Below are 12,749 nucleotides of genomic sequence, written 5' to 3' on the forward strand. Positions count from 1 at the left end.
CAGACACCCAGCTCTGCGCATTACATATTCTTAGACTGTTCTGTCTCTACCACCACTATATAGGTCCAACTTCTCATCAGCCCTTCCCTGAACTGTTGAAATGTCTCCCTGCCCTGGCCTCTTCCTCCCTGCCCACCGGCTTCCCCTCCCAGAGCCATCCTGCTGGAATCTTAGAATGGCCTCACATCTTCCATTGGCTTCCCATATCCAAAACCAGAGCATAAGAACCCGTGATGGCTTTCTAATACAACTTGGCAAGGCTGAAGGACACGTCCCAGGCTTCCTTTTCTTGTATGTTTCCCACAGGCTACAGGGAGATTCTTGGGAGATTTGAGAGGCTGAAGGGAAGCAGCAGCCATTTTGCAGCACATGGGCATTATTGCTGATAAGCTGATTCATCTCATTGGCATGAAGCAGCAGCTAGACCTGCCATTGTCCTTCCTTCCCATGGAGCCTCTTCAGCTTCTCTGACTCCTGGGCCATGTACGTGTGTCTTTAGCTCTGTGACAAAGGTCTGGAATTCTGCAGAAATACTTTGCAACACCAAAACCAGCTGCGTAGACATCCTCAGTGCCTTCCCTGTCCGGCACTGCCAAGCATTGTCCATCTTTTTTCTCCACCATCTCTTGAACCCACTGTCCCCTTTATATTCTTACTGACTCGGATCCTCAAGAAGGCTACCTGACCTCCATTAGTCTTCTCTCCATGCTATTTGTTCAGTTATTCAACAGTCATTAAGCATATACTGCAGGTCAGACATCATTCTAGGCACTGTGAAAACAGCTCTAACCTTAACTTTCACCCTTCCCTCCTTATTCTAAGTGGTGCTTGAATAGTGACCAAAGGGGTAGTGGCAATAAAACCTGCAGAACAGAGCCTGTATCTTAGTAGGAGAGGGGAGACAGATAGTAGATGAAATATGTAAGTAGGAGGCAGGACTTCTAGCTATGTCTGAGTGATGAGGTCAGCAAAACCTCTTCGCCAAATGCAACTATAAATCTGGACAAAACTGACAAAAACAACCATTTCCATACTCTGAAATTGACCAAAGGCATGCAACAATCACTTATGCTTGAAAAACTGCTATACTTTAGTTAAGAACAGTGAGAGTCTGTGGTGTTCTTGCCAAGGGGTGCTTCTATCCCACTTTCCCCATCTCAGTCCTCACAGAGGTTCTGCCAGGGTGGGGCGCATCATGGGGACCAGCAACTTTGTTGACGAAGTCAAAAGTGGCTTATTCAATTTTGAGCAGTGGGTGATGCCTACACCCAGAGGCATTGTCAGTGGAATAGACAATCTTGGCAGCAAGTGAATGGGGAGAACTAATGCTGTGTCTGAGTTTGTAGTCATTGTTGGGGCAAACATGTTCCTGGCTTAGGGTGCATGCACATGCTGTGGAGACCAGAGAGGGCTCAGGGTACCCATACACTGCTGCCAACCCTAAGACTGTGGGCAAGTGTAGAGGTAATGTGAAGAGTCCAGCAGAAAGTAAAAGCCAGGGCAAACTTGAAGAACTTGAAAACAATCTGAACTTTGACTGCATTTCCCTACCTCACGCAGATCTACTGGCAGAGAATGGAAGTTCTACTAGCTCAAGGTTTGAATGCAACATCTGTCCAATCATTGGCTGATCACTGAATTACACAGAAACAGAGGTGACCCCTAGGAAGCCAGGTTTAAAAATAAAAGGAAGAATAAACAACAAATATAACCAGAGATATTAGTGACTGCGTATTGTAGAGGAGACAGATTTAACAGATTTATCCCAGGCAAGTTACCAAACAATTCAACAACAACATTGTTTAGGTGAGTAAATTAGAATTCAGAGTTCCTACAATACATTATCTAAAATACCCAGTTTTTAATTAAAAAATTATAAGTGTACAAAGGAAGAGGAAAGTGTGACCCATACTTAGGAAAAAGGCCAATAGAAACTCTCTGAATATTCCCAGATTTTTGTATTTAGCAGACAAATACTTTTAAGAAACCCTATGTAAATACATTTAAGGAACTAAAGGGAACATGTTTAAAGAATTAAAGGGATGCATGATGATAATGAATCAACACATAGGGAATCTCAATGAGATAGAAAATATAAAAAAACAAACGGAAATTCTTGAGTTGAAAGTCCAATAATTGAAATGAAAAATTCATTAAAGGGGCTCAACAGAAGATTTGAGATGGCAGAAGAAAGAATACGTGAACTTTAGGACAGAGCTATAGAAATAACCCAATCTGAAGAATATAGAGAAACACAGAACAAAACAATTGAAGGAAAAAGAACAGACTTTCAGAGATCTTTGAAGCAACAATAAGTATGCCAACATATGTGTAATGCAAGTCCTAGAAGGAGACAAAAGAGAGTAACAGAAAAATTATTTCAAAAAAAATAGTGGCTGAAAACTTCCCAAATTTGATGAAAAATATGTTTCACATGTAACCAACTTAAAAAATCCCAAGCAGTTTTAAAATACAAAGAGATTTACAGTTCAACACTTTAGAGTCCAACATTTGAAAGATAAAGAGGAAATCCTGACAGTGGCAAGAGAAAAACTTGTCCCCCTCATCACATGGAGGGGGACGTCAACATGATTAACAGCTGACTTCTCATCTGAAACAATGGAGGCTAGAAGTGGAAGGCCATGTTCAAAGGGTTGAAAGAAAAATAAAAACCATTAACCAGGAATTTTGTATCCAAATAGCTGTCCTACAAAAATGAAGGCAAAATTAACACATTCCCAGATAAACAACAACTAACAGAATTCCTTGCTGGCAGACCTGCCTCATAAGAAACACTAAAGGAAGTTCTTCAGGCTGAAAGGAAATGACACCAGGCGGCGACCAGCATCCACAGGAAGAGATGAAGCACACAGGAAATCATAAGTACATGGGTTAATATGAAAGACTCTATAAATATATTTTTTCTCTTTTCTTCTCTTAACATCTTTTAAAGACTTAACTGTGTATAAAGCAATAATTATAATAGTGTCCTTTGGGGCTTATAAGACATAGATGTAATACATATATGACAATAATAAAACAAAGGAGAAGAGAGGAAATGGAACTACCTTGGAGCAAAGTTTTTATGTTTCACTGGAATTAAATATTAATCTGAAGTAGATTAAGATAAAATGCATATTGTAATCCCTAGAGCAAGCACTAAGAAAGTGACACAAAAATATAGTAAAAAAAATCAATAAAAAATTAAAGTGGTATACTAGAAAACATCTAATACAAAGATGATGGTAAAGGAGGAACAGAGGAATAAAAATAGAGGAGGTCTAAATATCCCCATTCAAAGGGCAAAGACTGTCTTCATGAAATAGCAAGATCTAATTATATGCTATCTGTAAGAGACACACTGTAGATTCAGTGATACAAACTGGTTGAAAGGAAAAGGATGGAAAAAGGTATGCCATGCAACAGGAACCATAAGACAGCTGGAACTGGCTATGTTAATATAAGATAAAATAGACTTTAAGAAAAGAAACATTACAACAAAGAGGAACATTTTACAATGATAAAAGGGTGAATACATCAGGACGCTATAACAATTATAAACATACACAGACTTAACAAAAGAGCCTCAAAATACATGAAGTAAAAAGTGACAGTAGACAGTTGAATAATAAGAGTTGGAGATTTCCCTACACCAATCTCAATAAATGACAGAACAACTAGACAGAATATCAGTAACAATATAGAAGGCTTAGACAACACTATTAATCAATTTGACCTAAGTGATATATATAGGACACTCCTTACAATGACAGCAGAATATACATTATTTTCACGTACATATGGAACATTCTTCAGGATATGCCCTAAAATAATAAATCAACTGGTGAGTGTATAAACAAAATGCACATCCATATATTATTCAGCTAAAAAGGAACAACTACTGATACACACAAGAACATGAATGAACCTCAGAAACTTTATGCTAAATGAAAGAAGCTTGATGCAAAAGACCACATAGTATATGATTCTGCTTACAGAAAATGTCCAGAAAGGGCAAATTTATAGAGACAGAAGGCACATCAATGGTTTCTCAGGCTGGGGGGCAGGAGTGGGGATTAATTGCAGATAGTCAGGAGGGAATTTTTCCGGGTGATAGAAATGTCTAAAAACTGGATTATGGTGATGGTTGGATAACTCTATAAACTTACCAAAAATTATTTAATTGTACACTTAGAATGGGTGAGTTTTATTCTGTGTAACTACATCTCCATAAACTGTTAAAATATAGAAATATATGAGATAATAACAAATGCTATGAAGAAAAATAAAGCAGAGGATAGGAATGTCAGGGTGGGATTCAACTTGTGCAGTCACTGGTGTGGTTTGCCAACCCTAACCCTAACTCTCCCTTCCAGGCATGTGGTCGGACTGTACTTCCTGGACCCCTCGTGGGTAGTTGGGGCAATGAGCTGTGAGTGGAGTGTGACATGTGACTTCCAGGCTGAGGATTTCACTGCTGCCATGAGACCCTTCTGGAGCTCAATCTCTCCCTTTGTCATCTGGCCTGGCCACCAGCAGCACTTGAGATAATGGTTGTTCCATTAGCCTGGGTCTTTGAGTCACTATGATGGGCAGGTGACCCGTGACCCAGTTACTGTGTAACTTATCCCATTGTGACACAGACAGGCAGTCAGTGAAAGCCTCAAGAGAAGGTGACATTTGGGCAAAAATCTGAAAGAGGTGAGTTTGTGAGCCATATGGATATCTGAGGGTTAGGGTGCTCTGGAGACAGGGGAGAGCACATGCAAAGACCTGGCATGTCTGAGGAACAGCAAGGAGGCTGGTGTTGCTGGTGCCAAGCAAGCAGGGTACGTAGGAGATGATGTGATGGGTAATGTTGGGCTGGGTGGAAGCGTGACATGGGGATCCACTGGGGTGTGTTGAGTGAATGACAGATCTAATCTGATTTAGGTTTAAGAGCCTGTTCCAGCTGCAATATTGAGAAGAGATGAAAAGGCCATGAGTAGAATCAGGAAGACCAGTGAGGAGGCCTTTGTAAGAATCCAGGTGAGAGCTGACTTCATACCCAGCTGCCATGACATTCTTCCTATAAACAGTTCTGATCAGTCCTATTCTTACAACTTTCAATAGCTCCCTATTGCCCATAAGAAAGAGTCCAAGTTTCTCAAAGTGACATCAACCTACCTTTCCTCTTGCATCACCCACCACTCCCCTTCCTATATCTTCAGTTCTCCTCTCTCTGAATCTCCTGTTCTCCCAGGACATACTCTTGCCTCCCTACCTGGGATCACAGCAGGGAGGGGTGAGGGTATGCTCTGGAAGAAGGAAAAGTAAGCAAAGCCACAGAATTGGGAAGGCCTGGAGAAGGGGTGTGATGGAGGTTGCCCATTCCAAGCTGCCCCCTGGCCTTGGTCCTGAAGGTCAGCTTGTGGGCCAGGGAACTGGGGACCTGTAGGAATGGCTTCAGAGCTACCTTCTTCTCTGTGGACTCTCTGGCCTGGTATGGGCAGGAGCCACCATTTTGCTTCCCACTATGAATCTGACATCCAGTGGCTATTTGTGGAGGGTCAGCTAACAGGGAGAAGCCACCAGTCCTTGGCAGAGAACCAGGCAGCTCAGTGAGCAGAAGTTTGGGAAGCTGGGAGCAAAGAGACTGCACCTGGTCTGACCAGGCAAGATAGTGGCACAGGAAAAGCTCACAAGAGGTGGAGCCAAGGGTGGTGCCCATGGCTGGGTAAGAGTTTTAGCACAGCGCCCCCCAGTGAGAGGCCAAGACCTGTAGAAGTTGCTCTCTGACTTCCTGCTACATGGCAGGTCCTCAACTTGGCAAAATTATAGGCAAAGTGATTAAGTGAAGTACAGAAGCTCAATTTAACTCCAAAGAATCTTCTGTTTGCCCCAATTCCCTGAGAATTTCCGTTAAAAGCAAGCTCAAGTTCCCCAATAATCTCCTCTAGAATATCTGGGGGGAGAGAGAGAGAAGGGAGGGTCAGAGAAAGAGAGACAGACAGACAGATAGACAGAGACAGAGAGAGGGAGAAGAGACAGGGCTGAATTAGAGAGACCAGAGATGGGGCAGAGAACACTTCCCCTGTGTTGGCTGACTCTCCTGTCCTTTCTGAAGCCTTCCGTAGAATGGCATTGCTGCTCCTTTTTTTACAAAGCTGCCAAGCTGTTTGTGGTCAGATAATAATTTAAAAATTAATTCAGTCTAAAGGAATAAAGTTCCAATACATGCTATAATGTGGATGAACCTCAAAAACATTACTCCAAGTCAAAGAAGCCAGACACAAAAGGACACACACTGTATGATTCGATTTATAAGAAATATCCAGAATAGGTAAGCCCAGAGAGAGAGAAAGCAGATTAGTGGCTGCCAGGGCTGGGGGAGGTGGGAAGCAACTGCTTCATGGGGATGCGGTTTTTTGGGGGGTGATAAAAATGTTTTGGAACTAAAGAGAGTTGGTGGTTGTGGGACACCTTGAAATTGCCACTGAATTAATTATTCACTTTAAAATGGTTAATTTTATGTGAATTTCTCCACAACAAAAATTTAACTCAATCAAATTCTTTAAATTCAGGTATCTCATGCAATAGCTCATTTGTCGTTTTCTCAAATGATTAGCATCTGTACTCTGAAGCTGGGGACATCTGCTACACCATGGAAACCTGGTGGCTGGAACCTTCCACAAAAGTAAGTGACCGTGACTTTTCCTTTCAACTCAGATGATGCCATAAACCCAGATGAGAGAAAAATACTGGATATTTTACAGACCAACCCCCCCCACCGAATGCATTAGGACTGAACAGAGGTAAAGGCTAATCTCAGCTGCTCTCCACCTCCTATTGTAGAAAGGAGGCTCCAGAGAGGTTAAACATGCAAGAAGGGTCCCACAACACGTGTCCAGCCCAGAGTTGGATTCTGGCGACCTGGCTTTGTGGACACAGAGCTTGACTCAGCATCCCTGCGGATACCTGTGCAGACCATAGCAAAGGCTGCTGTGTGGTCTGGGGGCTCTGGGCTCTGTCTGGTGGCTCTTGGGCCTGGCTGCACACTAGGTTCACCTGGGAACCGCTGATGTCCACCCCACACCAATTAAGCCTGATCTCCAGTATTCAAAAATGCCTGGGGAGGGAATTCTCTGGCGATCCAGTGGTTAGGACTCCATGCTTCCACTGCAGGGGGTACGGGTATGATCCCCGGTCGGGGAACTAAGATCCCTCATGCCACGTGGCACGGCCAAAAATAAAAAAAATGTCTGGGGATTTTTAAAAGCTCCTTCATGATTCTAACATAAAGCCAGGTTGAGCACCACTGACTGTGTTTCTCCCACTAGTATCTGGGATTTCAATCATCACCTGAAGGCACCCAGGTCCAGAGAACTTGAGATGTCACTGCACAAACACTCAGCCAGCACCTATTTGACTCACCCAGCTAGTCAGCACTTGTATGACCACACAGCGGTTTGTCCCACTTTGTCTAAGTTACCTCCTGGACACTTTACTGAGGACTACTGAACCATCCTCATTGTTTCTGAATTAACTGCTTAGCTGGATTGTTTCCAAGCAAGATATAGGGCAGCCTCAGAATGCACAGCCTTCCCTGTGATGGCCTTTTGCACCCATGGTCTGTGGGCACAGTGATTCTTACAGACTCTGAATGTCATCAGAGCCCTGAGCCACTGGAGCCAGGGTCCCTGACAATCGTGGTCATTATGAAGGCTCTGTTTTTCAGGCAGACATGAACCAGCTCCCGAGTTCAGGGGTGAGGGCTGAGCCATCAATCAGTGCCTGGGCCCTGACCACAGATGCCCCTAGGTGCTCTCAGATTACAAGACCAAGACAGCTTCTTTGGGTGGCCACAAATGACCCCATCCCTCAAGCAAGAAGCCAAGAACCAAGGTAATCATACACCACATAGAATAAAATAAACTTCTTACCGAAATATCTGGTTGCAAACGTTCTTCTTTTGCTGGAAGCTGTCGGCAACATAACGAAGCTGGCAGTCTATGTGCAGATTTCTTGTATATCCTTTTTATAAAGAGCCAACCACATCCTCAAGCAGACACGCTAATTCCTGTTTTCCAGTAATAGGAGATCAGCATCTATAGAAGAGAAATATATTTAGAATGCCCTTTATCTGGTGTTTTCCTGGGTTTCCAACAAGAAGCCTCACTGTGAGGAATTAGTCCCTTTAATGCAAGTGTACCAGGGATCTTGGGATGGCCTTGGGCAAGTCACAGACCTCTGGGTATCAGTTCCTCAAATCTGTAAAATGGGAACAATAATGAACCACCCCTCAGAGTGAACGACGGGTCAACGAGATGGTGGGTATAAAACGGCAAAACCCTCCACACGTCAGATGCTACGTTTGATCTTTTCAATCAGATCTCCTGGATTTAAAAGGAGCTGTGTTTTCCAGAGAGCTTCAAAAACAGCTACAAACAATAACCTGCAAACGTGCAATGTGACTTCCAGGACCCTCACCTGATGTGCACGGCAGTCCTGTTAGTGGAGAGACGGAGGACACGGACCCCACCCCTAGATGGAGAAACAAAGCCCCAGCAGCACCCATGACAGACCCTCACCGTGGTACACCGCTGCTAACAGCATGGCTTCTCATTCTATTTCTGGAAATTTAGCATCATTATTGCATAATTTACAGTTGTGGAAAGTGGAAAAGAAAAATCCTGATTAGGAAACAGCCAAGTGACATTTATGAAGCCCTTAACATCATTGACATCGTGGTCTTGGCAATCTAAGGGAGAGGCAGCTCCAAGGGGGGGGGGTCAGTGTTATCGTGTTTAAATACACATGGAGTTTATATAGTCTGAGAAGCAACTCTTGGGGGGGATACCCAACAGAATGTTCTCCCAACTACCCTTCTTATCTCCTTGGCTTCCCTGCCTCTGCTGTGTTGAGCTTGTTCCGTGTTTGTGATTACAGAACCAATCACTGTTATGCAGATAAAACAAGCATAGCCAGTACTCATTGTTGGCGTGTCCCCTCCACCCTGGGGCTGTGGGCTGCTGGAGAGCACTCAGCAGGCTGCGCTGGGGCCGTGTCACCTTGCTCCATGCCTTGGTGACCAGGCACAGCTCCTGCTGCTGGTGTTCTGAGGGGAGCATTGGGACAATCCAGCGGCGGGGCCAAGCTGTGCTCTGGGGAGTGACCTGGGGCAGCTGGGAGCAGAAGCTGGTGGGTGAGGGCAAAACTGCTTGAAGAGAACAACAAAGCCCCAACCAGAGATGCCGGTGCGCCCTTGGGCCCAAGTGAACGGCGGTTTGGCTTGCAAAGGGAAGCCGGGGTAAAGAGCAGAGTGAGAAGAGTGATGGAGCCCAAAGTACAGAGGCAGCCACAGAGCAGAGCCAAGAAACTAGAGGAGCATCAAGCCTGAGAACCTTGGAACTGGGACAGACCTTAGAGGCCCTTGGGGACAGAGTGACATCTCTCTGTATCCTCTAAGCATGCAGGGGTGGGAGGGTGATGGAGGGGGTGGGGAGTGAGAGGAAGAAGCCCATCCCATGACCCCATGACCTAGTGTAGTAAGGGCTTTAGAATTAAAAAATCTGGGTCCGTGTCCAGGTCCAGGTTGGTTTTTTTTTTTTTTCCCCCTAGTAGTGTGAATCTGGATGTGTAGCTGAAATAGGGTTACCAGATTTAGCAATTAAAAATACAGAACGTCAAGTTATATTTTTAGTATGAGTGTGTTACAAATATTTCATGGGACATAACACCTACTATAAAGGTATTCCTGGTTGATATTCATTGTTGATAACTGATCTGAAATTCTGATTTAACTGGGTGCCCTATATTTTAGCTGGCAACCTATATTTTAGCTGGATACTCAGCCTTCTGAGTATCCATTTTAGCTTTGGTCAAAAGAAGATGATCAGGTAAGAATCTTTCAGTTGCTGGAAACAAAAAGACAATTAAAATTGGCTTAAAAGATAAGGGGGTATATTTTGGCTTCTTTAGTGTGAAAGTTCTCTTGATATGGACTTCAGGTATGGTTAGATCCAGCAGCTGGACAATGTCAACCAAGTCAGGTTTTTGGGGTTTTTTTTCCCTCCAGTTCTCTAGTTTGCTTCCTGAGGTGTCTGCTTCATCTTCATCAAGGTTGCCTTATTATTAAAAAAAATGCTTGGGGTGGAGATCAAGGTGGTGGAATAGAAGGACCTGGAACTCACCTCCTCCCACAGATACATCAAAAATACATCTACATGTGGGACAATTTTCACAGAATACCCACTGAACACTGGCAGAAGATCTCATATAACCAAAGCTGCAAGAAAGATCACCACATAATCGGGTAGGAAGAAAGAAAAAAAAGGAATTGGGACAGGACCTGTGCCCCTGGAAGGGAGCTGTGGAAGAGGAAATGTTCCCTCACCCTAGGAATGCCCTTCACTGGCTGGGAGATCAGCCAGGACAGATAGGGAGCTTTAGAGGCTCAGAGAAGAATGCAGCAGCCAGCTTGTGGCAGGCAGGGCAGAGAAAGACCAGCACAGATAGTCCTGGCCACCTTGCTGCACGACCCCCAGCCCGAGTCGTGCACCTGCTGGTGTGCACAGTGGCTGGATGTGGAAACTCGAGCTTCAGTGGACAGACCAGGGGAGAGGACTTGATTTGGCTGCATGGAGACAGCCCAAAGGGCCTGGAGTGTGGCCAGGCTGCAACTGGGGATGTGTGCAGGACAGAGCCCAGGTCTGCCATAGGAGCCCCATTGTCAATGCATGTGAAGGGGGAGTGGTTGGTCCCACCACAGCAGCCTCAGCATGCTCAGAGCAGGCGAGGCTCCACCACCAGGAGCTCTGAAAGCACGCAAGCTCTGGTAGTTTGCCCACATGTGGAGGTGGGGCTGAAATCGGAGCCAATTCCCCACGGGTGCACAACTTGGAAAGCGGGGCTGAAATCTGAGCTGATTCCCTGCAGCTGCAAGATTTAGGTGGGGACATGTGAGTGCAGCACCTGCAGGACATCCAAGAGGATTACTGGTGCTCCCCTGGCTGGGCTGGGTCTGACATCAGCAGTGGTGGGTTTTCTGGGTACACACACTCAGAGGCGGATTCCCAGCACTCCCATGGAGGGTCTGGGTGCATGACTACGGTGGGTGCTGGTGGATCTGTGCCAACGGCTTTGTCAGCACAGCGCCTGAGGGACATCCGGGCTGATTGCCTGTGTTCTCACGGCTGAAGTGAGGCTGAGGGCAGTGCCAACAGCAGTGTACTTTGTGAGCACACACAATGGGTGACAGGTGACATCACAGAGCATATGTCACAGTGGACATCTCCTGTGGAGGAACACTCAGTGGCTCCGCCCCCAGCAGGAGCGCTCCAGTCCCACCTACCTCACACTGAAGCTTAGAACCAGATCTGGGGGCTTCTACTCCAACAACTGGGGAGCAGACCCTGCCCCAACAGGGCTGTGACAACCACAGAGCAAAGAGGAGGCCCTGCTCAACATCCAGTTCAGGCTCTGGTCACCACAACACCAATCACATCCCCTATCAAGGGGATAATGGCCAGCACACCCTAAAGAAAGACATGGCAGGCATCCATACCAAAAAGCCCTCGCACCAAAAACATTAGACTCACGCAGGCTATGCAGGGACACTCCCACATAAAAACAGCCCTTCAAGACCACAGTAGATAACTGTTTCTCCTAAATTCAGAGTCAGAGAAATAGAAGTAAAATGAAGAAGCAGAGGAACCGCTCCCAATTAAAAGAATAAGAGAATTCTCCTGAAAAAAACAAACAATGAAACAGACCTCTCCAGTCTGCTAGACCCTGAGTTCAAAAAGGAGGTAATAAAAATATTGAAGGGATTAAGAAAGGCTATCAATAGAAATGCAGATCACTGTAACAAGGAACTAGGAGCTATAAAGAGGAGCCAATCAAAATTAGAAAACTCAATTGCCAAGATGAAAACCAAGCTAAAGGCAATAAATAGTAAACTAAATAATGCAGAAGAATGAATGAGTGATCTGGAAGATAGAATAATGGAATCACCCAATCAGAACAGCAGACAGAAAGACAGTTTTAAAAGATGAAAGCAATATATGAAACCTATGGGATAATATAAAGCATGCCAATCTATGCATAATAGGGATCCCAGAAGAAGAAGAAAGAGAAAAGGGGATCAAAAATGTATTTGAAGAAATTATAGCTGAAAAATCCCCAAACCTAAATAAGGAAACAGATATCCAGGTACAGGAAGCACAGAGGGTCCCAAACAAGATGACCCCAAACAGACCTATACCAAGACATATTATAATTAAAATGGCAAAAGTTAAAGATAAAGAGAGGATTCTAAAGGCAGCAAGAGAAAAACAAAGAGTTAGTTACAAGGGAACCCTGATAAGGCTATAAGCTGATTGCTCTACAGAAACATTGCAAGCCAGAAGGGAGTGACAAGATATATTCAAAGTCCTGAAAGGGAAAAAACCTGCAATGTAGGATACTCTACCCAGCAAGATTATCATTTAGAATAGAAGAAGAAATTATTTCTCAGACAAGTAAAAACTAAAAGAATACAGCAATACTAAACCTGTTCTAAAAGAAATATTGAAAGGTCTTCTTTAAATAGAAAAGAAACAAGAACCTATAGGAAAGAGAAAATCACAATAGGAAAAGCAAATATATAAAAGGATTGTAGATCACTTAAGTAAACAAGTACACAGATTTAAAAAAATCAAAAAATTTTGTGAAAGCAATTATAACTATAATGAACAGCAAAAGGATAACACGAAGATGTAAAACAGGAC

The 12,749-nt window shown here is 44.2% G+C and overlaps 1 protein-coding gene across 3 annotated transcripts in view; it reads right to left on the bottom strand.

Annotated features, from left to right (window-relative positions):
- Nucleotides 1-12,749, bottom strand: part of ARHGAP22 (Rho GTPase activating protein 22) — a 211,889-nt gene that overhangs the window by 192,452 nt on the left and 6,688 nt on the right. For all 3 annotated transcript variants that reach the window (XM_068548041.1, XM_068548040.1, XM_068548038.1), the window contains exon 2: nt 7,923-8,087. In XM_068548041.1, the coding sequence (XP_068404142.1) occupies nt 7,923-7,974 (52 nt within the window). In that variant the 5' untranslated portion in view covers nt 7,975-8,087. The remainder of the gene's footprint in view (nt 1-7,922; nt 8,088-12,749) is intronic.

Source organism: Eschrichtius robustus, chromosome 7, assembly GCF_028021215.1.
Source record: "Eschrichtius robustus isolate mEscRob2 chromosome 7, mEscRob2.pri, whole genome shotgun sequence".
Lineage (NCBI taxonomy): Eukaryota > Metazoa > Chordata > Mammalia > Artiodactyla > Eschrichtiidae > Eschrichtius > Eschrichtius robustus.